At 42.5% G+C, this 26,087-nt stretch overlaps 1 protein-coding gene across 1 annotated transcript in view; it reads left to right on the forward strand.

Annotated features, from left to right (window-relative positions):
* Window positions 1-26,087, forward strand: part of LOC119255050 (teneurin-4-like) — a 62,215-nt gene that overhangs the window by 2,379 nt on the left and 33,749 nt on the right. The window contains exon 2 of the mRNA XM_037522062.2: window positions 711-921. Coding sequence (XP_037377959.1) covers window positions 711-921 — 211 coding nt within the window. The remainder of the gene's footprint in view (window positions 1-710; window positions 922-26,087) is intronic.

The raw sequence follows: 26,087 nt of genomic DNA on the forward strand, positions 1-26,087 counted from the left end.
ATAAGGATGGATGGACAGATGAGTACTCAAATTGCTTGCTAGCAAACCAGTAGGACTCACCACCTAGCTGTGTTCATCACACCGTGTGACTGACTTCTCTTGAGTCTTAAGTTAGCACAGATCAATCAGCAGTTGTATTTGACACAACATGTAATTACTGATAGAATTTTGAGCTAAACCAATTTAGTTTCCCTCAAACTATCCCCTGAATCTAGAGTGTTTCTCAAGGATCACAGAAAGAGGAAGGAAGACATATCAGATTTTCATTTGCACATGACTCACGTTTAAGGCACATCCAGTGCTGAGATCCCAATCTAGTCCTTGGGGATTCCCATTGTCACATGTGTGACTTTTTGATTGTGGCTGGGTTTTTTGATTGTGTGCCTCCCTTTGGAAAAGCATAGTTGTCCTGGCACTAACCCAGCCAGTAGAGGACTCACCACCCATAGACCAAAATTAAAACAAAACAATTTGAAAGAATAAACCAATCATGTTGCTGCACTCTTAGGAGAATCATTTGACTTTTAAGAAGATGAAAAAGTGGCACCTGGGAGAATTTGGAGTTGATTGATCAACCTTCCTGTGGCTTTTGCCTGTTGGCTGGTCTCAGGCTGTGTTTCCTTGTGTTCTCCCAGGGGAAGCCCAAAGAAGGAGTCTGGTGCCATGGTGAGGCCAACCCACCTGTTAACTGTGCCCACTCTCTTCTTTAGTTTGACTTTGTGGAGCTGCTGGATGGAAGGAGGCTGCTGCTCCCAGGAGGCACGGAGCCTGGAGGGACCCCAGCGCCAGTCTCGGGGGGTCGTTCCCCTTCTAGCCACGAGACAGGCTTCATCCAGTATTTGGATTCAGGAATCTGGCACCTGGCCTTTTATAATGACGGGAAGGAGTCCGAAGTGGTTTCTTTTCTCACCACTGCCATTGGTAAGGAAGCTTTGCCCCTGGGATCTGTGGATATTGTCTCTTGAGTGGGAGGCCCTGGGCGGCCCATTGGAGATCCTAGGGTTGGAACTGACAAGGAATATGTCTTGCCCAGGGTTGTGGATGCCCCTCAGAGTGCATCCCACCTGGGCATTCTGGACAAGCCATGGGAGTGAAAAGCAGGGAACTGAGTGGGGGCAATAGCAGGAGGGGTCGGAAAAGCCGTCGGAGCCTGATGCCCACTGCCCTTCTGGTGCTCTGTTTGGCACGGTGTGGAAACCAGCAGCTACATTTAAAGACCAAGGGGTGGAGCTGTCAACGAGACAAGAACTGGATTGAGCAGTAAACATTTCTTTTCTTGTCTCTCTCTCTCCATCTATATTTGTCTCTATAGTTTCGCTTGCTTCACTCACTGGTTTCTTACTTGGATTTTTGCTTTTGTGTATGTGTGATTTAGTGGGTTTGGGTGGGGATTTTTTTTTCTATTTAATTTTTGCTTTTGGAGTGAACACCCTTGGGAGATAAGAAAAGAAGCTAAAGAGAGTGGGCATAGCCATGCAAAACCTGGGTGAACGATGTATGTGAAGTTGTGGTTTTGTTGAGAATGGAGAAATCCTGGTCTCTGATGGAGACAGAGCTGGACATTTCACTGAGTATGTGCTGTCCCTCTGGAGCAGGGACTGTGAGAGTCTGCTCCCTGGCTTCCTGTTCCAGAGAATGTCTCTTTATTCCCCACACATTCCATGTAATTTGTCTCTGCTTAGATGGCCACAGTGTGCTGTAAGACTTGGTGGTCTCAGTGATTCAGGTCAGAACACATTTTTTCAGAGTTTATATTAGAAAGCACTGTGATGCAGCCTGGAGATAAAATCCCCTACAAGAAAATAAACAGAAAAACAAAACTCCACTAACCAGAACACTTGGGAAGGGGGTTTCTGCTTCAGTGAAATGCTCTGTGTGGCTTCGAGTTCACCTCAAGATCCTCTAGCTCAGTCCTTCCCTGGAAGTTTTCTCTATCATTGAAAATAGAGTTGAAGAAAGACCGCTGAATCGGACTATGGTTCCTAAAACTCTTGCAAGATTCCGGTTCTTCCTTTTAACACCAGTAGCCATTTTCAGACCATTTCCTCTAATTTGCCCTTAGGGTCCAGGTACAGAGTCCCTTCCATTAAACACAGAGTATGATTTATAAACCTCTGCCATAAATGTGGCCTCAGTGTTCACTCTTGACAAAATGGGGCAGGGGCCCTCAGCCTTCTGATGTAGCAAATGTGATTTGATGCTGTCCTTGTTTGGGGAGGATGCCCTTATTTACTAGTTTTCTAAGTGCCTGTTGCACGGGGAATTGGACAGTCTCCTCTGCCTCTCCGAACTCCGCCATTCCCTGCCGCACAGCATTGCTAGGTTGACAAAGGATGAGCATGTGGCCATCCTCTGTGCAGGCTTCTATTGGCAGGACATCAGCAGCCACAGTCTTGGCAGCTGCCAAAGATTTCTCTCCCAACACCTTCTCTTGAGGTGGAATAGAAGTATGCTCAGTTCGTCCCTGCACACCAGCTTGCCAGCTCTGCGTTTCTCAAGATGCTAGAATGTGCAGCTGCAGCTCAGTAGTGACTGGTGACCTGGAAGACAGTGGGGCAGCCCCACCCCATCACTGGGCAGCCAGTTCTGGTCCTCACCATCAACCAGGCCATCACTCGGTGGGGTCTGCCAGACTCCAGAGCCTATGTCTTTTCTCTTTCAGACACAATGGCTTCAATTTAGGGACATGGTTGTGGAGTCCTTAGTGGTGCCTGCGTTATAACTTCATGGTCTCCCAGCCCACCTTCTCATGGGCGTGGCTCATGAAGTCCCAGAGTTCCATGCTTCCTTAGAATGAAGATCTGGCACAATCAGAATTCTTCATTTTTAATAACTGAATATAAACATGAAAGGATATTGATACAAGCCCCAGAGAAAGCTACTTTTAATTAGGATAGGCATCTTAGAGAAATAAGATGTAGATACAATTAGGTAGCTTTGCCAACTTTTGGCTTGTCAGAGCTCGCTAACCTGTTTTGTCATAATTAAGGAGAGGGCTTTGCGTGTCCTCTGGTTCGCCTTTTCTCACCTAAATGATGAAACCTCTCTTTACCTCCCTTAACCCTGAGGTGTCCTTAGCGCAGATAATCTATACGGTGCTTCCCAGAGTTTTAGGAGCCACCTGGCATCTTGTTAAAGTGCAGTTCTACTTCAGTTAGTCTGGGCAGATCCCTTGAGTCTATATTTCAAAGCAGCGCCTGGTAACACCAACCATGTATTTGCAGGCCCACTTTTGAATTTCGAGGCCTTGTAGTATCTCATGAGCAGTCTCAAACGTTGCACAGAGGAATCCTAAAATTCAGATGTCTGGGCCTTTTCCCAAGAAATGATGACTCAGATGGCTGACCCGGAGCCCAGGCCATCCCGATTCTGGTGGTCTGCTAAGGAAGTTTTGAAAACAGATGCCTTGTGAGCACTGCTTTCCCGTCCCTCCTGTCCCATGTCCTTTGATGACTGTAGTCAGTCATGTCACCTCTCTCAGCCCCATTTTCTTTCTCCAGAGAATGAATAGGAATAGTATTTTGCTGTCCCCATGGTGACCATCAGAGCGAGCCAGCACCTGGCACTCCCTAATGGAGGTGGTTAATATTCTCTCCCATCCTTTTCCTCCTGCCACCTTCTCTGACTGCCTTTTTGACTCGTCTGTCTTCCTTCAAGCTACAGTGATTGTTTAATGAATACCTTTTTCTTCTTTAATACAAAAACAGACTGATTCTGAGGTTGCTATAATCCCTTCTTCTTCCCAAGAGTCTCCAGCATTGAGTCTCATCTGTCTGTGATCATTACCTGTGAGCTATGAGTTGTAATTTGTCTTGGCAGGTTAATTAAAAGTTTAGGTCTTGTTTTAGTGAAGTCATTATGGTCCCAATATGCAATAGTAACTCTCGGGTTTGCTTAACGCACAAATTGGAATACAACCCTCCCTTCGTTACATGTTGAAATGCAGATCCAGAATTTAAGATGTGAGATGTCAGAATCCAGAGTATTTATGTCTGTTTGTAATTAAGTAACAGGAGAAATAATTGTGTTTTAATTTAACAAATGACTATATTGTGTACGTTTTTGCTTCTCCCTCCATTTAATGCAATCCATCTGATGATTTTAAATTAAATGAGTTTATCTTTTGTCTGGAAAAAATCAAAAAGCACTTTACAAACTGTATGCACAAATATATACAGACAGAGACCTGATGTTGACAGAGCTCCCTCTGAACGAGATGCATTTACACACTCACACACACACACACACACACACACGAACCAAGCAAGTTTTGGACTCAATCAAGGCTGTTGTTTTTAGAAAGAACAGTCTTTCCCCTTCATGTGGAGATCCAGAAGTTGAGTGCTGCTTTTGGGGTGGGTAGCCTTGTTAAGCCTGGGTATGAATGAAAGCAAGAGGAAGTGTACCAGTAACTAAAATATAATTCATCGTAGTATACTAGGGCTTTAATTACATTCTTCAAACCTTTCAGTAAGTCCACAAAGTGATTATTTTTGTTATCAACCTTCTTGCAGATGAGGAACCTGAAGTTCACTGTAGTTAAGAGAAAAGCTATAACTTCAATTTGTTTTTGTCTGATGCCAAAGCTTATAACCTTCCTTCTTTAGCATCCTGCCTCCTTCTCAGAATCAAGCCCTCTCACCTCTTTTAATATTACACTTCTGTCTACCACCTATATTCATTCAGCACATATTTAGTAGAATATACACTATACTGTTTGTTGGGGACCTTGCTTACTTCTTTTTTGTGTATAATTTAATACTTGTGAAAACAAGGACAACATATATATATATATATTTTAAAGATTTTATTTATTTATTTATTTATTTATTTATTTATTTATTTATTTATTTATTTATACAAGCATTGGGTACAGTCAGAAGCGCGGGACGGTGAGAGAATTCACCAGAGCCAGAGCGGGGAGCAGAGCAGGCAGAGGGACCGAAGTACACTGCTGAGGGGAGCAGCGGGCGGCAGGAGAGGTCTGCGCGCCATGTGGGACCCTCCTCCAGTGGCCGGGGAGCAGCCGGGGATCGCATCGGTGCTGCAGAGGCTGTGGCAGCTTCGTAACCCAGCACTCAACTGCTGCGCCACCAGGGGGGCCCAACATATATATTTTGATCTCAAAGTTGTTTTATTTTAATTTTTTTATTAAATAATAAATTTTATTTTTATATTCCCCCATACAACTGCACATGCCCCATTCTGACCCCAATCCTCCCAGCCCCCACCCCCAAAAAGTGTCTCTGGTTCATAGTTTTTTGTTGATTTTGATTTTCACTTTCTTATAGTTATTCTTTTTCCTGATCCCTTATTTAAGTTTTCTAGATTCCTGCTATGAGTGAGACCATCCGGTATTTTTCTTTTTCTTTTTGGCTTATTTCGCTGAGCATGATCCCTTCCAGCACCATCCATGTTGCTGCAAATTGCATGTGTTTATCTTTTTTGAATGCTGAGTAATATTCCATGGTATATATGTACCACATCTTCTTGATCCAGTCATCTATTTTTGGGCATTTGGGCTGTTTCCAAAGCTTAGCTATTGTAAATAGTGCTGCTATAAACATAGGGGTGCAGGTGTTCTTTGGAATGGATGTTTCTGTGTCCTTTGGGTAAATACCTAGGAGTGGAATTGCTGGATCATATGGAAACTCTATGTTTAGTAGGTCCAGAAATCTCCACACAGCTCTCCATAGTGGTTGGACCAGTTTGCACTCCCACCAACAGTGCACAAGAGTTCCTTTTTCTCCACAACCTCGCCAACATTTGTTGTTGCTAGTTTTTTTAATATGTGCCATTCTCACTGGTGTAAGATGGTATCTCATGGTAGTTTTGATTTGCATTTCCCTGATGACAAGTGATGTTGAACATTTTTTCATATGCCTGTTGGCCATTTGCATTTCCTCTTCAGAGAAGTTTCTTTTCAGCTCTTCTGCCCATTTTTTGACTGGAGTATTTTCTTTGTTGTTGTTGAGTTTCATCAGCTCTTTGCAGATTTTTGTGATCAGTCCTTTATCATTAGTGTTGGGTGCAAAAATGTTCTCCCAGTTGGTGGGGTTTCTCTTTGTTTTTGTTATTGTCTCTTTTGCTGTGCAGAAGCTCTTTAATTTGATGTAGTCCCATCTGTTTATCTTTGCCTTCACTATCACTGCTTTGGGTGATGTGTCTGTAAAGATGTCTTTGATATGCAAATCACGTAGTGTTTCACCTATATTTCCTTTTATGTATTTTATGGTTTCAGGTCTTATGTCTAGTTCTTTAATCCATTTTGAGTGGATTTTTGTGTATGGTGTGAGGTAGTGGTCAAGCTTCATTCTTTTGCATGTAGCAACCCAGTTTTCCCAGCACCATTTATTGAACAAACTTTCTTTGCTCCAATGCATACTTTTTGCTCCTTTGTCAAAGATTAGTTGACCATAAATCTGTGGGTTTATTTCTGGATTTTCTATTCAATTCCATTGGTCTGTATGTCTGTTCTTGTTCCAATACCATGCAGTTTTGATGATTATGGCTTTGTAGTAGAGTTTGAAGTCTGGGAGTGTGATGCCTCCATTCCCTTCTTTTTTTTTTCAGTAGAGCTTTGGCTATTCGGGTTTTTGGTGATTCCATATGAATTTCATCAATAATTGTTCTATTTCTTTGAAGAATGACATTGAAATTTTGATTGGAATAGCATTCAATCGGTATATTGCTTTTGGTAGGATGGCCATTTTAATAATGTTTATTCTTCCAATCCATGAGCAGGGGATGTCTTTCCATTTCTTTGTGTCTTCTTCTATTTCTTTTAACAGTGTTTTATAATTTTCTTTGTATAGGTCCTTTACCTCTTTTGTTAGATTTATTCCAAATATTTGATTTTTTTTTGTTTCGATAATAAAAGGGATGGTTTTTTTGATTTCTTCTTCTTCAGATTTATTGTTTGTGTATAGGAAGGCTACTGACTTTTGCGTGTTGATTTTGTATCCTGCCACTTTACTGAATTGATTGATAAGTTGAATTAGTTTTCTGTGGAGTTTTGGGGTTCTCAATGTATATTATCATATCATCTGCAAATAGTGATAGTTTGACTTCTTCTTTTCCTATTTGGATTCCTTGGATGTCTTTCTCTTGTCTTATTGCTCTGGCTAGGACTTCCAGTATTATATTGAAAAGCAGTGGTGAGAGTGGACATCCTTGTCTTGTTCCAGATCTTAATGGAATTGCTTTCAGCTTTTCACCATTGAGGATGATACTGGCTGTTGGCCTCTCATAGATGGCCTTTATGATGTTGAGGTATGTTCCTTGTATCCCAAGAATTTCAAGGGCTTTTATCATGAATGGGTGTTGCACTTTGTTGAAAGCTTTCTCAGCATCTATTGATATTATCATATGGTTTTATATTTCTTTTGTTGATGTGTTGGATAACGTTGATTGATTTTCGGATGTTAAACCATCCTTGTGTCCCTGGAATGAATCCTACTTGGTCGTGGTGAATTTTCTTATGGATACATTGTTGGATTGTGATAGCTAAAATTTTATTGAGGATTTTTGCATCAGTGTTCATTAGGGAGATTGGCCTGTAGTTTTCCTTTTTTGTGTTGTCCTTATTCGGTTTTGGTATTAGTGTAATGTTGGCTTCATAGAACGTGTTTGGTATTGTCCCTTCCTTCTCAATTTTTTGGAAGAGTTTGTGAAGGATAGGCACTAATTCGTCTCTGAATGTTTGGTAGAATTCATTTGTAAATCCATCAGGTCCTGGGCTTTTGTTTTTGGGAAGGTTTTTGATTACCATTTCAATTTCGCTGCTTGTAATTGGTCTGTTTAGGTGTTCTATTTCTTCTTTATCTAGCTTTGGGTGATTGTAGAGTTGTAGGAATTTGTCCCATCTCCTCTAGATTGTTGAACTTGTTTCCATATAACTGTTCATAGTAGTTACTGATTATTCTTTTGATTTCTGCTGTGTCCGTTGTGATTTCTCCTCTTTCATTGATGATCCTGTTTATTTGTGCTTTCTCCCTTTTTTCCTTTGTGAGCCTGGCTAGGGGTTTGTCTATTTTATTTATTTTTTCAAAGAACCAGCTCTTGGTTTCATTGATCTTTTGGATTGTTTTTTTAATTTCAAATTCATTTATTTCTGCTTTGGTTTTTATTATTTCTTTTCTTCTACTGGTTTTGGGGTTTTTTTGTTGTTCTTTTTCTAGATCTCTGAGCTTCGAGATTAGGTTGTTTCTTTGAGTTCTTTCTTGTTTCTTGATGTGAGCTTCTATTGCTATGTATTTTCCTCTTATTACTGCTTTTGCTGCATCCCATACATTTAGGATATTGGTGTCCTCCTTGTCGTTCAATTCAAAGAATTTTTTAATTTCTTCTTTGATCTCCTCGTTAGTCCAGTGGTGTTCCAGTAGTGTGGTTTTTAATCTCCATGAGGTAGGATAGTTCCTTGCCTTCTTTTTATGGTTTATTTCTAGTTTGATGCCTTCATGGTCAGAAAAAATGGTTGGTATGATTTCAATCTTGGTGTATCTGTTGATGTTTATCTTGTGCCCCAGTATGTGATCGATCTTGGAGAATGATCCATGTGCGCTTGAGAAAAATGTGTACTCCGTTTTTTTTGGGTTTAGTGTTCTATAGATGTCTGTTAAGCCCAAATGCTCTAGGTCCTTATTTAGAGCTTTAGTTTCTTTACTTATTTTTTGTCTTGTTGATCTATCCATTGTTGATAGTGGTGTGTTGAAGTCTCCCACTACGTATGTGTTTTCTCTGATGTCTGTTTTCAGAGAGGACAACAGTTGTCTGATATATTTTGGTGCTCCTTCGTTTGGTGAGTATATGTTAATGAGTGTTATTTCTTCTTGAAGTATTGTCCCCTTGATCATAATGTAGCGACCACTGGGGTCTCTTTTTATTTTTTTGAGTTTGAAGTCTGTTTTATCTGATATAAGTATAGCTGTTCCTGCTTTCTTTTTTGGTCCATTTGCTTGTAGGATTGTTTTCCATCCTTTAACTTTGAGCCTATTTTTATCTTTTGTAGCTAAATGTGTTTCCTGGAGACAGCAAAAGGTTGGGTTTTGTTTCTTAATCCAGGCTGCAACTCTGTGTCTTTTTATTGAAGAGTTTAGTCCATTTACATTTAGAGTTAATACTGATATGTTAGCATCTGTATTTGCCATTGTGTTTGTCTTTCCTTTGATTTTATTTATTTATTTTAATAACTTTTTTTTTTTTGGTCTTCTTTCGTTGTTATTCATCCCTCTGAGGTTCTGGCTTTAGGATTCCTTGTAGTATTTTTTGGAGTGGGGGTTTAGTCGTAATGAAATTCCGGAGTTTCTCTTTGTCTGGGAAGGTCCATATTCTTTCTTCAAAGAGGAAGGAGAGCTTTGCGGGATAGAGTATTCTTGGTTGGCATCTGTTTTCTTGGAGTCTGTTGACTATGTCCCTCCACTCTCTCCTTGCCCGTAGTGTTTCTTCAGAGAAGTCTGATGTCAGCCTGATTGGTTTTCCTTTGAATGTTATCTGTTTCTTCCCTCTTGTCAGCTTCATTATTTTTTCCTTGTCCTGGATTCTTGGGAGCTTTACTATTATGTGTCTTGCTGTGTTTTTCCTTTCGTCGTGGAAGTTTGGTGTTCTTCTTGCTTCTTGTATATCAATTTTCAGCTCCTTCTTCGCATTTGGGAAGTTCTCTTCAATTATCTCCTGGAATATTTTCTCTGTTCCTACATCTCTCTCCTCTCCTTCTGGAATTCCTATAACTCTTATATTTCCTTTCCTCATGGAGTCAGAGAGTTCCCGAAGTCTTTTTTCATTCTTTTTCCTTCGTACTTCTCTTTCCTTTTCTGTTTTGGTTCTTTTTATTTCTGTGTCTTCAAGAGTACTTATTCGTTCTTCCATTTCATCTATTCTGCTTTCATTGCTTTTCCCAGAGTTCTTTAGTTCCTCCATTAATTCTTTGATCTCTTGCATTTCTTTTACTTCCCTCTTTAGGGACTCAATTTCATTCTTCTGACCATTGTTTTCCCTTTTTAGGGACTCAATTTCATTCTTCTGACCATTGTTTTCCCTCTTTAGGGACTCAATTTCCTTCTTCTGATCATTGTTTTCCTTTATGACTCCTCCACTTTTTTAATCAGGGCAATTTTAAATTCTCTTTCTGGAAGGCTCAGAAGTTCTTTCATGTTACTGTCGTTGCAATCTGGAGGGTGGTTTTCTTTTTGTGGTGTGCTTCTTTCCTGAGGCGTTGTTAGGTTGCGTGTGGTTCTTCTACTCCCTACTGTCTGTTTTCTAATTTGTCGTATGCATTGGGACACTGTGTTGCTCGGACTGGCCGTCATCTTGGGTGAACTTCTCCGCTCCCCTCTGGCTCCTCCAGGAACCATCTCTGGCTTCTGGGGGGGGGGCTTTCTGCCGGTTTCAGGAAGTCTTTACTGAAGAAATGTCCCTTTTCTAAACTGGCGAAGCGGGACGCAGTCCCTGTACATCCGGTCTCAGGCACACACTTCTGTGTGCCCGGTCTGCCCCGGACGTGGGTGCCTGCTCCCTCTGTGGGCTCCGACTGCTGGTTGGAAGGGGCCTGGCGTGGGCTAACTTCCCAGCTGGCCACTGGGTCCTCCAGAAGCCTTCTGCCCTTTTCAAGAAGTCTTAAGAAATTTCCCTGCTCTATGGGGTGTTAGTGACTTTTTTTCTGGTCGCTAGGTGGCGCCAGAGATCTCTCCTATTGTCCTTGGGGGGCTGTTTTTCAACCCCCCCACCCCCGTGAGACAGGGAACAGAGAGCGAGAATGGTAGGGTAAACCTCAACGGCTTTGGGGTGCTGTGTCTGCCTTGTGCCCCACCGTCGTGGAGAACCCACGCCCAGAATTTCGTGCCCCGGGTCTCAGTTCAAAGCCCTCAGGTCCAGGACGCGGGCTGTAGCCCAGTTCAGTGGCGCGGGAATGGCGCCTTTTGCACCCAGCTCCCGTGCCTGGGCGCCTGGTTCCTGCTCACTTAGGGAGGGACTTTCACCCCAGTGAGGGCCTCCGCGCGTCTCCCCGCAAGCCTAGGTCGCAGGCGCGGGGACCTGGGCAGCCGGGATCCCGGTCCGCGTTTGCTTTTCAAGCGCGCCGGGAGCCGTTCGCTCACCGCCGCGGCGGATCCTGCAGGGTTCTCCACAGCTCCCGTTCACGGGGTGTGGTGGCTGCAATAGTTCCTTTCCACTCACAGTCCCGCTTGCTGCGTCGTTTGTTCTTGTTGGCCGTTTTGGTTTGTTGTTTTCCTCCTCTCTGCGGGTTGGAGAGTGCCGCCTCTGTGGGCGGGGGAGGGGAGCAGGGTTCTGCGCTTCCCTCCCTTCTGGTCCTCTTTTATGGCCAGTTTCTTCTTCGGGCAGTTTGCTGGAGTCACCCGTTTATCTTCCGTGTCCCAGTTCTCACTGGGACCTGCCGCTTTTCCTCCCTATTCACTTTTTTTAATGGGAGATCTTACTTGCAGCGTCTCCTCGCCGTCATGTTGCTCCGCCCCTCTCAAAATTTTTTATCTCAATTCACAGATGAAGTAAGTGAGGCTCAGAGACCTGAACTGACTTGTCCAAAGGCAGATCTGGGATGGAGACATGGTCTCTAAATCCCACACTCTCCTACTGTGCCATGGTAGCACACCATATGCTATGATACTATCAAATGCCTTAATTCCCTTTGAATTATATGGACTGCAACCCCCTCCTACTCCTCCCACCCCCTGTACCTTCCCTCTAATCATAGGTAAAACTTCTGTATCAACCCAGGAGGTTTTCCATTTTTTCATGTTGTATTTATTGAGGTCATGTCAATTTACATCACCCTATATGTGTTCAGGGTATAGGTTTACACCTCTGCAGCTGTACTGGTTTTTACCACACCGATCTTTGTGTTTTTACCACACACAAAGCCCCAGTAATCCTCCATTAGACCTCCCTCTCTGCTTTGCTCAAAGCCCACCACCTTCCCTTGTGGTAGCCTTAGTCATAGTCCAGTGTGCTCTTCTCCCTTCCCATCACACTCCCCGTCCCTCCTGGATGCCTCAGATCTATAGCTAACTTTCAAGATTGTCTTTGTCTGACCTTGTGTTTACTTTCTCTATATTCCCCATATATATAATTGAAACCTTCCGGTATATACCCTCCTCCTCCTTACTTATTTCACTTAATATAATCCCTTTCAGCTCCATCTATGTTGGCGCAAATGGGTTAAGTTTATGAGTACTGTTCATCACGTATATATGCCACATCTTCATGATCCAGTCATTTGTTTGGGGGCATTCGGATTGTTTCCATATATTAGCTACTGTACATAGCACTGCAGTAAACATGGGCGTGCAGGTTTCCTTTCGAATTAGGGTTTTTGTGTCCTTTGGGTAGATACCTAGAGTGGAATTGCAGGAGTTTTTTAGTTTTTGCAGATCCCTTTTTAGTGTTTTTGAGGAACCTCCATACTGCTTTCCATAGGGGCTGGACCAGTCTGCATCCCCACCAACAATGTAAGAGAGTTTCTTTTCCTCCACATCCTCCCCAGCACTTACTGGTTTAGGTTTTTTTAATATGTGCCATTCTCACAGGTGTGAGGTGGTATCTCACTGTGGTTTTGATTGCATTTCCCTGATGATAAGAGATGATGAACATTTTTTCATGTGTCTGTTTGCCACCTGTATGTCTTCTTTGGAAAAGTACCTATGCAGCCCTCCTACCCATTGTTTCTTTGGGTTATTTATTTTCTTTTTGTTGAGTTATGTGAGTTCTTTGTAGATATTTGATATCAGTCCCTTGTCAGATGTATGATCTGCAAATATTTTCTCTCATTCAGTAGGGTGTCCCTGTTTTGGTTACTGTCTCTTTCACTGTACAGAAGGTTTTTAGTTTGTAGTCCCAGTTTATAGTCTCCTTTGTTACCTTACCTTTGATGAGTCCTCAAAGATGTTTCTGAATTTTATGGCATGGAGTGTTTTTCCTGTTTTCTTCTATATATTTTTTGGTGTCAGGTCTTACATCTAAGTCTTTCATCCATTTTGAGTTGATTCTCATGTATGGCATGAGATAATGGCCTAATTTCATTTCTTGCATGTGGTAGTCCAGTTTTCACAGCACCATTTATTGAAGAGACTTTTCTTGTTCCAGTTTATATCCTTCACTCCTTTATTATATATTAATTGCCATAAATGTATGGTTTTATTTCTAGGCTCTCAATTCTGTTCCATTAATCTGTGTGTTTGCTTTTGTTTCAGTATCATGCTGTTGTAATGATTATGGCTTTTTAGTATAGTTTGAAGCCTGCAAGTGCAATACATCCTTTCTTCCCCCTTTTGACAGGAGAATTTTGGTTATTAAAGATTTTTGCTATTCTGCATGAATTTCAGTAATATTCTATTTCTTTGAAGATTGACATTGGGATTTTAGTTGGGATTGCTTTGAATCTCTAAATTGCTTTGGCTAGGATGACCATTTTGACGATGTTGATTCTTCCTGTTTGTGAGTAGGGGATGTCTTTCCATTTCTGTGTTTTCTTCTATTTCTTTTAACAATGTTTTATATTTTCCTTGTACAGAGCCTTTGCCTCCTTTGTTAAGTTTATTCTGAAGTACCTAATTTTGTGTGTGTGAGATTATAAATGGGTGGCTTTCTGAATTTCTCCTTCTAGTTTATTGTTTGAATATGAAAATGCAACTGGCTTTTTTGTGTTGGTTTTGTATGCTGTTGATTCCACTTTGCTGAACTGGTTTATTGTTTTAATTTGCTTTTCAGTAGCATCTTTGGGGTTCTCTATGCATATTATTTCACTGCAAATAACGATAATTTTACTTCTTCTTTCCCAGTTTTCTCTTTCCTAATTGCTCTAGCTACTGCTTCTAATACTATATTGAATAGTACTGGTCCAGTGTACATCCTTATCTGGTACCAGATCTTAGTGGGAAAGCTTTCAGTTTTTCACCATTGAGAATTATACTAGCTATGGGCTTGTCAGTTGTGGCTGTTATTATGTTAAGACATGTTCCATTTATCCCAAGTTTTTCAAGGATTTTCATCATAAATGTTTGCTGAATCATATTAAATGACTTCTCAGCAACTGTTGATATGATCATGTAGTTTTTCATTCCTTTTTGTTGACATGGTGAATTACGTTGATTGACTTTTGAGTGTTGAACCATCCTTGTGTTCCTGATATAAATCCCACTTGTTTAAGATGTATGATCCTTTTAATCCATTGTTGGATTCCTTTTACTAAGATTTTGCTGAGGATTTTGTATCTGTGTTCATTAGGGAGATTGATCTGTAGATTTCTTTCTTTGTGCTATCTTTGGTTGGGGATTAAAGTAATGTTGGCTTCATAAAATGTATTTGGAAGTATTCCTTTGCTCAGTTTTTTGAAAGCATCTGAGCATGATAGGAATTATTTTATCTTTGAAAGTTTGGTAGAACTCACTTGTGAAACCATCTGGTATGTCCTGGACTTTTGTTTTTCGGGGATAGTTTTGATTACTGTTTCAATTTCCTTGCTTGTCATTGGTTTGTTTACAATTTCTGTTTCTTCCCTATTCAGTCTTAGATGATTGCATAATTCTAAGACTGTCCATCTCATGTAGGTTGTCAAATTTGTTTACATATAAATGTTCATAGTAACCTATGATTATCCCTCTGAATTTCTGTAAAATCTGTTATCATTTCTGCTCTTGTTTATGATTCTCTTTGAGGCTTTGCCCTCTTTTTCTTATATATTTATATATTTTGTTTTTTTCAGAGAACCAGCTTTTGGTTTCATTGATCTTTTGAACTGTCTTTTTGAGTTCTACTTTGTTTAGTTACGCTCTGATTTTTTATTATTTCCTTCCTTCTACTGACTTTTAGATTTTTTGTGTGCTTTTTTAAGTTCCTTGAGATAAGACACACAGTTGTTAATTTGTGCTCATTTTTTAATTTCTTTATGTGGGCTTGTATTACAATATATTGCCTTCTTAATATTGATCTTGCTGTGTTTCATAAGTTTTGGAGGATTGTGTCCTGATTATGATTTATTTCAAGCTATTTTTTATTTCTTTGATTTCTTTATTAACCTAGAGGTCCTTCAGTAGTGTGTTGTGCAGTCTCTATATATTAGAGAATTCTTTTCTTCTTATGCTTGATTTCTGGTTTGATACCCTTATGGTCAGAGAAGATACTTAGTGTAATTTCAGTTCTCATAATTTTTTTAATACTTACCTTGTGATCCAGTATGTGGTCAGTCCTGGAGAATGACCTATGTGCACTTGAAGAAAAATGTGTATTCAGCTTTTGGAGGGTACAGTGCTCTATACGTATCTATTAAGCTCATATGATCTGGTGCTTTGTTTAGGACAATTGTGTCCTTACTTATTTTCTGTCTCATCGATCTGTCCATTGGTGAGAGTAGTATGTCAAAATCAACAACCACATATGTATTTTCTCCAATGTCAGTTTTCAGATTTAATGGTAATTGTCTAATATATTTTGGTGTCTCTTCCTTTAGTAAGTATATATTGGTGAGTACTGTGTCTTCCTATTGTATTGTTCCCTTAATCATTATATAGTTTCCCTTGTCTCTTATTACCTTTGTAAGTTAGAAGTCTATTTTATCTGATATAAGTATGGCTGTCCCTGTCTTTCTTTGGGTGCCATTTGTTTGCAGAATTGTTTTCCACCCTTTTACTTTCAGGCTTTGTTTATCCTTGGAGTGTAGGTTTATTTCCTGGAGACAGCAGAAGTTTGGATTCTGTTTCCTGATCCAACTTGATACTGTTTCTTTTTATTAGTGAGTTCAGTCCATTCACATTGAGAGTGATTGATGATATGTGAAAGTTCACTACTGCTGTTTTGCCCTTAGTTATGTGGTTCTATATTTGTTTGTTTGGGGACTTTTTGCATTTATACCTCTTTGGTTTAAATACTAAGGCTTCTTTTAAATATTTCTTGGAGGGTGGGGTGGTGTTTGCAAACTTCCTAAGAGTCTGTTTGTCTGAAAAAAACCTTTATTCCTCCCTCATCCTGAAGGATAACTTTTCAGGGTAGAGGTTTCTTGGATGGTAATTTTTATCTTCGAGTTTTTTGGGTTTTTTTTAATATGTCATTCCATTTTCTTCTTGCCCATTGTGTTTCTTCAAAGAAGACTGATGTTGGTCTAATCCAGGTTACTTTACAGGTTCTCTCTTGTTCCCTCTCATCAACTTCATTATTTTTTCTTTGTCTTGGACTCTTGGAAGTTTTACTAATGTATGTCTTGCTGTAGATCCCATTTACGCTTAGGTAATTTGGTGTTCCTTTGACTTCCTATATTTGTATTTTCATTTCCCTCTTTAACCTTCTTTCTTCTCTTTCTGGGATGCCTATGATTCTTAGATATTTCCTGAGAGTATCGGATAAGTCTCAAAGTGTCTCTTCATTTCTTTTTCCTTTGTATCTCTTTTTTTTCTGTTTTGACTCTTACCCCCTTTCCATCCTTAAACTCACTGATTCATTATCCATTTGGCTTATTCTACTTCCTTGGCTTTTTCCAGAATTTTCATCTGGAAAAGTATATTTGTGTATTTCAAGTATATTCCAAGTGTATTTGTGGTGTATTGTTCCTCTGGGGTCTTTCTTGGCCATTTGTATTTCTCTTTCTCCCCATGGTTTGCTTTCAGTTTGTCCCTGTGTGCTTGAGGCTTTCCTTGTGTGAGAGTCCTCCTCTCCCTGTGTTCTGTACTTACTAGTTGGTGAGCACAGCAACTGGGACCTCATGGAACTTGGTATCATGCTGGGAGTTCACCCCGAGGCTGATCAGGGCCTGGATCTGGGCATCTGGTGGGATCCAGGGCTGGACAGAAGGTGAGGCCAGGCAACGTTGAGGCCCTCCAGCTCACCTGGAGACAGCAGTCTAGTCAGAGGCTGGGGATCCAGTCTGGGCATCTCCAGAAAGTCATTAAAAAGCCCAAGAAAAAGATCACAAGATCCAAGACTTTAAAAACAAGAACACCTTCATATACATTGCTTGCAACTTTAAGACCTAACAAGTCAGTGTTGCAGTTTTTTAGGTCTCTACATACCATCTTATCTGTTAATTTTGGTTGATGCTAAAGCATAGAAAGAGAAATCAATCTGTCTGTCATTGTGGCAATGTGAACCACGTTGGAAAATAATAGAGGTTCCCCAGAGTGGGTATAGAAACTCAGAGGAAAGAAATAAGAATTACTGTTAGAAAACATAGACCATGGGAATTTTTATGACAAATGTGCCCTGGTTTGAGGACATCCGTGCTAAGTAAAGAGAAGAGTTCTTTTGCTCATGTCCAGACAGCTGCTACAAATTTACCTGTTCTATGTCCAGGAACTAGAAACAGATTTTATACTCGCTCTTTCCTTTCTTTCCTTCTTTATTCAACAAACATTACCTTCCTACTCTTTTCTGAATTAGAGATACAGAAAAGGTCTGACAGGGTTTCTGGCAAAAGTAGCCCATGGTGTAGATTAAGGAATTTAAGAATTTACACAGAAGTGGGCCTCCCCTTGTGGCACCGTGGTTGAGCACTGGGTTGCGAAGCTGCCGCAGCCTCTGCAGCACCAGCTCGATCGCCGGCCACCAGGTGAGGGTCCCACATGGCACGCAGACCTCTCCTGCTGCCCGCTGCTCCCCTCAGCAGCGTACTTCGTCAGTCTGCCTGTTCTGTTCCCCGCTCTGGCTCTGGTGAATTCTCTCACCCTCCCGCACTTCTGACTGTATCCAGTGCTTGTATAAATAGATAAATAAATCTTAAAAAAAAAAAAAAGAATTTACACAGAAGTGACTCAAATCCAAGGAAAAGAGAAAGAAAGGTCACTCATGGCATCACCATCCCAGCTCCATGAGGATGGAGGAAAGCAGGGCTTGTCCCACTGGATGGGTCAGGGAGGACTCTCTGGGTAAAGGGACCTTTGATCATACCTTCAGCTAGAATTTTCACATGTAAAGAAGGAAATGGGATGGGTGTGCAGGAGTTCGTCCCAGGTGGTAGGAACAGCGCAAGCACAGGGGAGGTGGGCAGGAAGTAAGAGCTGCCTAGAAGGAGACAGCAGTTCTGCCATTGCGTGGGCTTTCAAGCTTAGTCATAATATGATTACAGCCCAAATGCTAATTTTTGTGGGGCTCAGAGCAAGAACCCATTAATTTAGGTAATTAGAGGAGGCTACTGAGATTGAGCTTTGTGATGATTTCATGAGGGGGAAGAATAGAGAGGAAAAGCATGAGCCAGGAAGGACAAGAGTGTACTAGTGGTGTTTCCATTCACTTTCCCCCCAACTCACTCCACTTTTTTCCAAGTTGTGTCCAGACACTTTCACATAAGCTTCTATCTCTCAAAGTCATCACAACTGAGACCTTCATGACTTTCCAAAGACCTCTGGACAGTGCTATTTCTATATGCCTCTTGCACTGAGTGGGAAAGATGACTGTTCATTAGCCCCTGAGCGCATTTGCAAAGATCTGAAGGGAAAAATCTCTGACATTATATACAGTAATTTGTGTAAAATCCTGCACTACTTCAAAGAAGAAAATAACAAAAGTGATTGAAGAATGACTTTTCAGTTTTTCATAAGCCCCTTCCCCTGACTTCCCACATCCCTTCTTTTGAATTACAAGATATGGAATCAAGGTCTCTCAGTAATCAATTAACTTTCTTGTAAATGACATTGGCAGCACTTTGTGAAATTTCTCCTGGAAACACTTCTTTGGAAAAGTGCCTTGTGAATTCACCTCTCTCTGAGAGCAGTGATTTATTCAGAGCAATCTGGTCTAAGCAGAATGGAATTGCAGGCCAAGGAGTGCTCAAGTCAGCACATTGGAGACAGATAGGGCCAAAGCTCTGCTGAGTGGAAGAGACCTAGGAAATATCAGTGTGTGTCCGCAGACTGGAGGCCAACCTTAGGGCAACGCTCTTGCCCGCCAGCCTCACACCATCCCCCTCCAGTCCCCCCACTGCCCCTGAAATCCTTCTTGGGCTACAGAAACTTCTAAAGTCTCTGGGACCTGGGACCTCGAGGACAGAAAAAAAAAATGTAGCTCAAGGACACAGCAGGTACCAAGCAATAAAGTTTATCTCTCCGTGGAAATAGTTAGAAATGTGTTCAGTGTACAAATTACGTGGGATTTGGTGTTACGCATACTTGCAGGGCAGTGTGTTTCTGTCCAGGGCTGATTCAATTCAGTTCAGGACCACAGGCTCCTACCTCTGTGCTCTGCATCCTCACTCTGGTGTTTTCTTGCTTGCCCCTTGTGTTCCTAAAATGGCCTTCACACCCCCAGGATAAAAAGGGCTGCATCTCAGAAAGAAAGGGGAGAAGCAGCAGGTTGAGCACAGCGCTGTGAAGCTGTCCGCAGCTTCTACAGTGCGGGTTCTATTCCCAGCTGGGCAGGGAGCTACCCACATGGCACTGCAGACCTCTCCTGTCTCACCCGCTGCTCCCCTCAGCAGTGTATTTCATCAGTCTGCCTGTTCTGTTCCCCGCTCTGTCTCTGGTGAATCCTCTCACTCTCCCATACCTCTGGCCTGTACCCCAGTTCTTGTATAAATAAATAAATCTTTAAAAAAAAAAAGGGGGAGGTATGCGGGGAAGCAAAATTTTCCCCAAACTCCTCAGCTTACTTATCTATGGCAGAGCTGTATCACTGGGACACTCAGAGCTATAAGGAAGACTGAGGAAATGATTTTAGCTTGCCATTTTGGCAAAAGTAGGCAAAAAATTGGCAGGAAGTCTAAACAAAATTAGGGTTCTCTCAGGATGGAGGAGAGAATAACCTCCTAACTGGGCTATTCTGGTTTAACTTTATAACTGCTGGTTAAATTTTTATTTTCTCTCTCATCGGTATGGGGCTATTGTGTCTGCCACAGTCTTCGTTGCATCTATTTGACTCAACAAGTGCCCACTGAGAAGCGTCTTCCTTGGTGCCAGCCCCTGGTCTGGGAATTTAGGTACAGCCGTGAGGCACACAAGGTGCTTGCCTTTAAGGTTCTCCTGGGGTAGTGAGTTAGGCCAAGTGAGGCTGAGAAAAAGAAGTGGTCCATATAACAGAGAGAGGACACAGACTTGCTTCAGTCTCTTTACAGGACCCAAGGAACCAATGACTTTTTAATTAAGCCTCAAAATCCCTTGTATGCTTTAAAGAGGGCAGAAGGAGGAGCAGGTGCTGAGGGATTGTGGCCACTCTGGACACTGTGCTCATTTGTTCATTGAACCAATGTTACTAATTGCCTTTTCCATGCCACGATCTAAGTAGCCATCAGTGTCAATGGTGTATAAAATATACCTGCCCTCGTGGAATTTATAGTCATGCTGAAGACATTTTGAAATTGGTTCTGAAGTCGAAATGTTATAGGACAGGGAGAGGGGCAGCCCAAACCCCGCAAACCTGTCTATTCTAAGTGGGTTCTGCCATCCGCCGCATCAACACAAAACATAGGAGACTTTAATGGGAAGGAACTTTAATAAAACTAGGAAACAATACAGGTAAGGCAAAGAGTCTAGTTTCTAAGTGAAGCACCCAAAGTTACCCGTCCCCTCGTGGGTAAAACTCCATCCATATGGGATCGGCCCAGAGCAAGGCCCCAAAGCCTGCCACAAGTCTAAAGCATCTTCCAGTGGGGACCCACAGAAAAGAGTCAGAAACAACCAGACAAGCCCGGAAGGAAAAGAGCAAAATCAACATCAAGATAAAAGCTGCCATGGTCACCTCTCCACGGGTCTCACCCACATCTGTGTCACCCAGTCCACGACCAAAAGACAAGCACAGTTTCTTCACGTGTCTCTAGGCTCCATGCGCCTCCTGCAGGTCTCCTGGCTCCATCCTGCTTCCTTCCTTCCTCAGTCTCTTCTGCAGCTTCTCCTCTTCCTGCTCAGCTCCACCCTTCCTTGATACTTTCCCATTCGCCCAGCGGTTAACCAAAGTCCGCCACCTTCCCTTTGGTGGTGATGGGATTTGGAGTTCCCAGTGTCTTTGGCTTTGACCTGGGGTGGGGGTGGAGTCCACAAAGCCTGTATGGAATTTGCTTTGGGACTGCCTTTTCCCCCTAACAGAAATACAAACATCAAATAGATACATAAATATATCATGGTCAATATTCATTCATAGTAAAGAAAGGAAGAGAGTTTTCTAGAGAAATGAATAGTAGATCTCATTTAGATTGCTTTGGAAGGAGTAGGAACAGGAGTTGTTTCAATGAAGGTTTGGAGAAAGTATCCCAGGCAGAGAAGAGCATATGCAAAGGCCCTGAGATAGGCAGGAGCTGGGACTGTTAAGATGCTCATTTCATGGGTATGGGGATCAAAGAGCCTTGTGACATCTGGTAAGGCTGGAGAGGTGCCAGGAGCCAGCTGTACAGAGCTTTGACATGACATGGGAAGAGCTTTGTTTTATTTTTTAATTTATCCTAAGGGAAATGGGAAGCCACTGTAGAACTCTGAGCTAGAGTGACTTAATCTGATTTATGTGCTTGAAAGTTTCTCCAGATGTAGGGCCATCAGTTAGGAGGCTCTGGCTGTGGTGGAGGTAGGGACTCAGGCTGGCCTAGGCCAGGATGGAGGCCTTAAAATGGAAATATACAGGTGTGAGCTCTCTACTGCCCCCTGGAGATTATTAACAAACACCCAGTGTTAAGATGTTTCCTAAGGAAGAAGATTAAAACAGGAAAAGGGTTAAGGAATGGTCAGTTTTAGGGGTGAATGGAGCCTGCAGCTGGCAAGGGAGACTGAAAGTCAGAGAGCTGGGGGGAGGGATGTGGGAGACTGGTTGGGGGGAAGTTCCCTAGAAAGAGTCCAGATGTTTTAAGACTCTCCCAGTTCAGCATTTCAGCCATCTTCCTCCACTCGTTGCTGGAGTATCTATTTCACTTTTGACCTATGTTTTTGTCACCTTGAAATACATAATGCAAGAAGTCCTTGCACACCTTTTATTTATTTAAATCTTACATTTTGGAACATAAGACCATTGCGTCTTGGCAAAAAAGTCTCATGACTGGTCCAGAGTCACACAGCCACCAAGTGGCAGAGCCAGGATCATAGTCACATCTGTTGGTTGAGCTCTGATTCTCCACCAGTCCTCGTCCTGGGGGATTTTTGCTTAGTTCTAAGCAACCTGGAAGTTAGACTGTGTATTTCCCTGTTACAGATAAAGACACTGTAGCTCAGAAATCTAATGCTATTTGCCAAGATTTCATAAGCAGGAAAATGCAGCACCAGGTTAGCAACCCAAAGCCCATGCTCTTTCTCCTGTGCCTCAGTGGCCAGGTTGCTAGAGTGTGATGACATCATGTCCACCCTACACTCTCACACTCAGAGAATCATCACAACAGATAGACGGGGCTTAGCCATTGTTGCTCCTCAGCTCACCACGTACAGGCAACATGCCAGCCATCGGCCGCTGCAGGGGACCTGTCTGCCTTGTTCTGAAAACATCCTGACCTGTGCTCCCTCCTGCTGAGGGAACCCCATCCCCATCCCCATTCGGGTGGACTTTCCCAAAGAAGATATTTTGTCAGTGATGATTTAACTTTATAACTGCTGGTTAAATTTTTATTTTCAGATAGTTCTTGCACTATCGATTAAGGCAATTTCTCACACCCCTCTTACCCGCTGGCTCTTGTGTTGTGGAACAACAACTCTGGGACTGCTCACATACTGACGTGACTGCTTTCTCTTTACGTCACCACTGCCACGCGGGACATGTTCAGTATATGGCCCCCTGTTCTGTCACACTCTCGGGATCATCTTGACCCAAGTCTGCAGGACTTGGCATCAGTGGTAGGTAGTTGGGGCTGGCACAGTGGCTCTCACAAGGACACAACGCCAGGTCTTTTGTATCCATCCTACTGGCACAGGACTTGACATGGCAGGCCCTCACCAAAGGGCCCATGGTGAGCACTCAGTGAAAAGGTCAGTGATCAAGGATGCCCCCTGATGCTAAGACAACTCTCCATTCTGCTTTTGGTTCTTATCAGTCAGTCTTTAAAAACTCCTCCCTGCATCTCTGAAACTACTTGGAAAAACTAATAATATTAATAGCAACCATTTATCCAAACAGTATCTATCTAACTATATCTAAACAGTATATGTCAAACTTAATACAGCTAAGCATTATCTTAGATATTTTACATAAACTGTTTAAGATCCTGTTTACTACAGGCTTACACAGTAGTTCTCCTCCCTCCTTCCCCCAGCAGAATGGAGTTCTGGGTGTTTACATGAGCAGGCAAAAGTTCCACACCCAAGCAGTGAGGGAACTGGAATTTAAATGCAGATCTGTCTGCCTCCAATACCCATGCTTTTCTCTCCCTGTTCTTTCCCATCTGAGTCCCTGGATGAGAGAGCCAGGTGTGTCCATGGGCCTGGGGGAGGGAAGAGGACATGAAGGGGATGGTGCCTGGAGAAGAGCCAAAAAATGAAGTTAGGGCAACCTGAGAAGGACCTTGGAGACCAGCTACGAAGTCTGGTTTTGAAGACTATGGGGAGCAAAGATGCAGCATGATCCGGGTCTTGGATGAATCTCATTGGCAGAGGTGCAGACAAATGCAGAGACCAATTCAAATCTCTTTTCGTAACAGGTAGGGTTGGGTGAGATGAGGGGGCATGAATCGGGACCAGCACCACCACTTTTGTATAAAGGAAGGACGTCTTCCAGGACATGATAAACAGGTTTTCTTGACCACTTACATATTTCAGCTGAAGGAAAAAGGGGGAAGTTTCAGCCTTGGAGGATGGGTGGGTGGTGCTATTGTAAGTCAGGAAATCAGGAAGGGAGGTGAGTCTGCCAAGGAAGGAGGATGGGACATAGTAAGTTCACGTTAGATTTGAACTGCTGATGGGATTTCCAAGCGGGTGTTAGTTGTTGGCAGTTACCAGGGAGCAGGTGCATATATAAGTGTTGATGGGGGTCTAGCTCTGATCTGGAGGCACAGATTAAGGGCCTGGCAGTGTAGATGTGAGAGGAGACAAGGGGGAGGGTGGAGTGCTAAGGAGAACTGAGGAGGGAGCCCCAAGGTTCAGTGGGTGGGCATGGGGAGAGATCCATAGACTGGCCTGAGAAAAAAGTTAGGGAACTGATCACAAAGAAGCTGCTGGAATTGGTCATTGGAAGGTCATTGGCAACTTCTGACAGAGCAGTTTCCACCTCCTGTTGCAGGCGGAAACAGGGTCACCCCAAGTTCAGGAGTGAGTGAGAGGCGTAGAGTAGGAACAATTCCTTCTAGACAGAGCAGGGGAGGAGAGAGATAGGAGTAATCTGAGGAGGAGGCAGGTTCAAGGAAAGGTTTACAGAAGGTGGGGGGAGCATGTTGAACATGTTGTCAGCTGTGGAAAGGGACCAGGGGGGAAGATGGAGGCCCAGGGGAGAGGGAAGGTTATTGATGAGAGGAGGTGAGAGAAGGGATGGAGAGCAGTTGCAGAAGGACTGGACCTAGGGAAGGAGGAGAAACGCCTCTTCCTGTGTGCCCGGAGAGGCTGGAAGATGAGAATCCGAAGTTAAGCTTGAAGGTGGGAGGGAGGGAGGAGGGGAGTGGGGCACAGGACGGGGTCTGCACTGACCTCAGGGTCCATCAGTGATTTCTAGAAATGGATTGCCTTACTGAGTGAGCCCTTTAGAGCCTGTGTGTGTTCCCTTCCACAGAAAGGCAGCCTCAAGGCAACACTGAATCAAATCAATTATATCGTGTAATATAACAGTAAAGAGAGGGGTAATGTGGCTTAGTAGTTAGAGCAGATCTGAAGCCAGATGGCCTGCTGCTTAACAGTGTGACCTGGGTCACGATAGATAATCCATCAGTGCCTCAGTTTCCTTATCTGAAATGTGGTGATGATATTAGTACCTACCTCATGGGAGTAATTATAAGGGTAAAGTGAATTCATCTGTGTCCAATACTGAGAACGACGCTGGCCGTGTAAGGAGTGCTGTGGAAGTGTGTGTGTGTCATTGTTGTGGACAATAGTAATCACTAGTAGTTTCAGTGCAGACAGGGTCCTGGAATGTGCTAAGTATTACACATGTATTACCTAACTTAAATTTTATAACAGTCCCAGGGAAGCAGGAGCAAAATTACTATCTTTTATGTAGGTGAAGCAACAAGTTTCAGAGAAATGACCACAGTCACCTAAGAAAGGGCTGAACTGGAATCTGAGTCTAGGACACTCTGACTCCAGAAACGATGTCCTTTCTGCAACAGCTTTCCTGCCTCTCCCCTTCCAAAGACAGGACCCAGGTCCCTGGCACCCCTCTAGAATGCAATATGTAAAAGTTTAGGCTCTGCCAAGAGGACAGCACAGTGCTTGACAGTCTTTGGCACGTCTCTGGGCCAATTTATACCAAAGACTCTCTATTTGCTAAAAGAGCTCCTTTTTCTTTACAATCAAGCAAAAGTTTAGTGATCACAACTCTAAAAGAGATTTGGGCAGATTCTTGCTTTTTAAGCAGAGCAGATCACCTTCTGTTGACATGACAGGACTCTGAGTGTTCTATGAAGAGTTATAAAAAATTGTAAGCCAGAAACCACTGAACATCTGGTTTTAGTTTGAGTAGCTGCTTGTTCATGCCTTTATCTGAGCAGCACTCATGTTAGGGCTAATAGAAGTGCAGTTTGTTTCATTCCTGGTTCATATTACATGTCAGCCTGATTTTTTATTTCATTTGTGTCATAGGCCAAAAGACTCCTTGCAAGAGTGCAGGATAGGCTGTATATTTTGAAAAGGTGAGAAAAAGCTCCTTGCACTAAAGCAGGAAGACTAGGGTAGTATTTTTCACAAACGCAGTTTGTGTTTCCTCAAACAATTTCTTTTTCTATTCCTTAGCTTGCTTTGGGGAAATTGTTTGTACCACACTTATCTTTTTCTTTCAAGTGCTTGAGGAGGAAAGTGAAATCTGTTGGACTTCTTCTAGGTGCCAAGGACAGCACTCCCCACAATTTATTTACATGAACTCATTTTAATTCTCATTCATTTAATTCTCACTGACAGCTTGTGCTGTTAGTTATGATCCCGATTTTCAAAATGAGGCAGGAGATTGTATTCAAGTTCCCACAGAGTCAGAGCTAGGATTTAAACCCAGCTAGAATTTAAACTTACTTTCTGAGTTTCCAACACTTTCTCAATTCATTGTGCTAAGCGCTGTCT

This window comes from Talpa occidentalis, unplaced genomic scaffold (assembly GCF_014898055.3).
Source record: "Talpa occidentalis isolate TD23 unplaced genomic scaffold, MPIMG_talOcc4v2.1 talOcc4.3, whole genome shotgun sequence".
In the NCBI taxonomy this organism is placed as follows: Eukaryota; Metazoa; Chordata; class Mammalia; order Eulipotyphla; family Talpidae; genus Talpa; species Talpa occidentalis.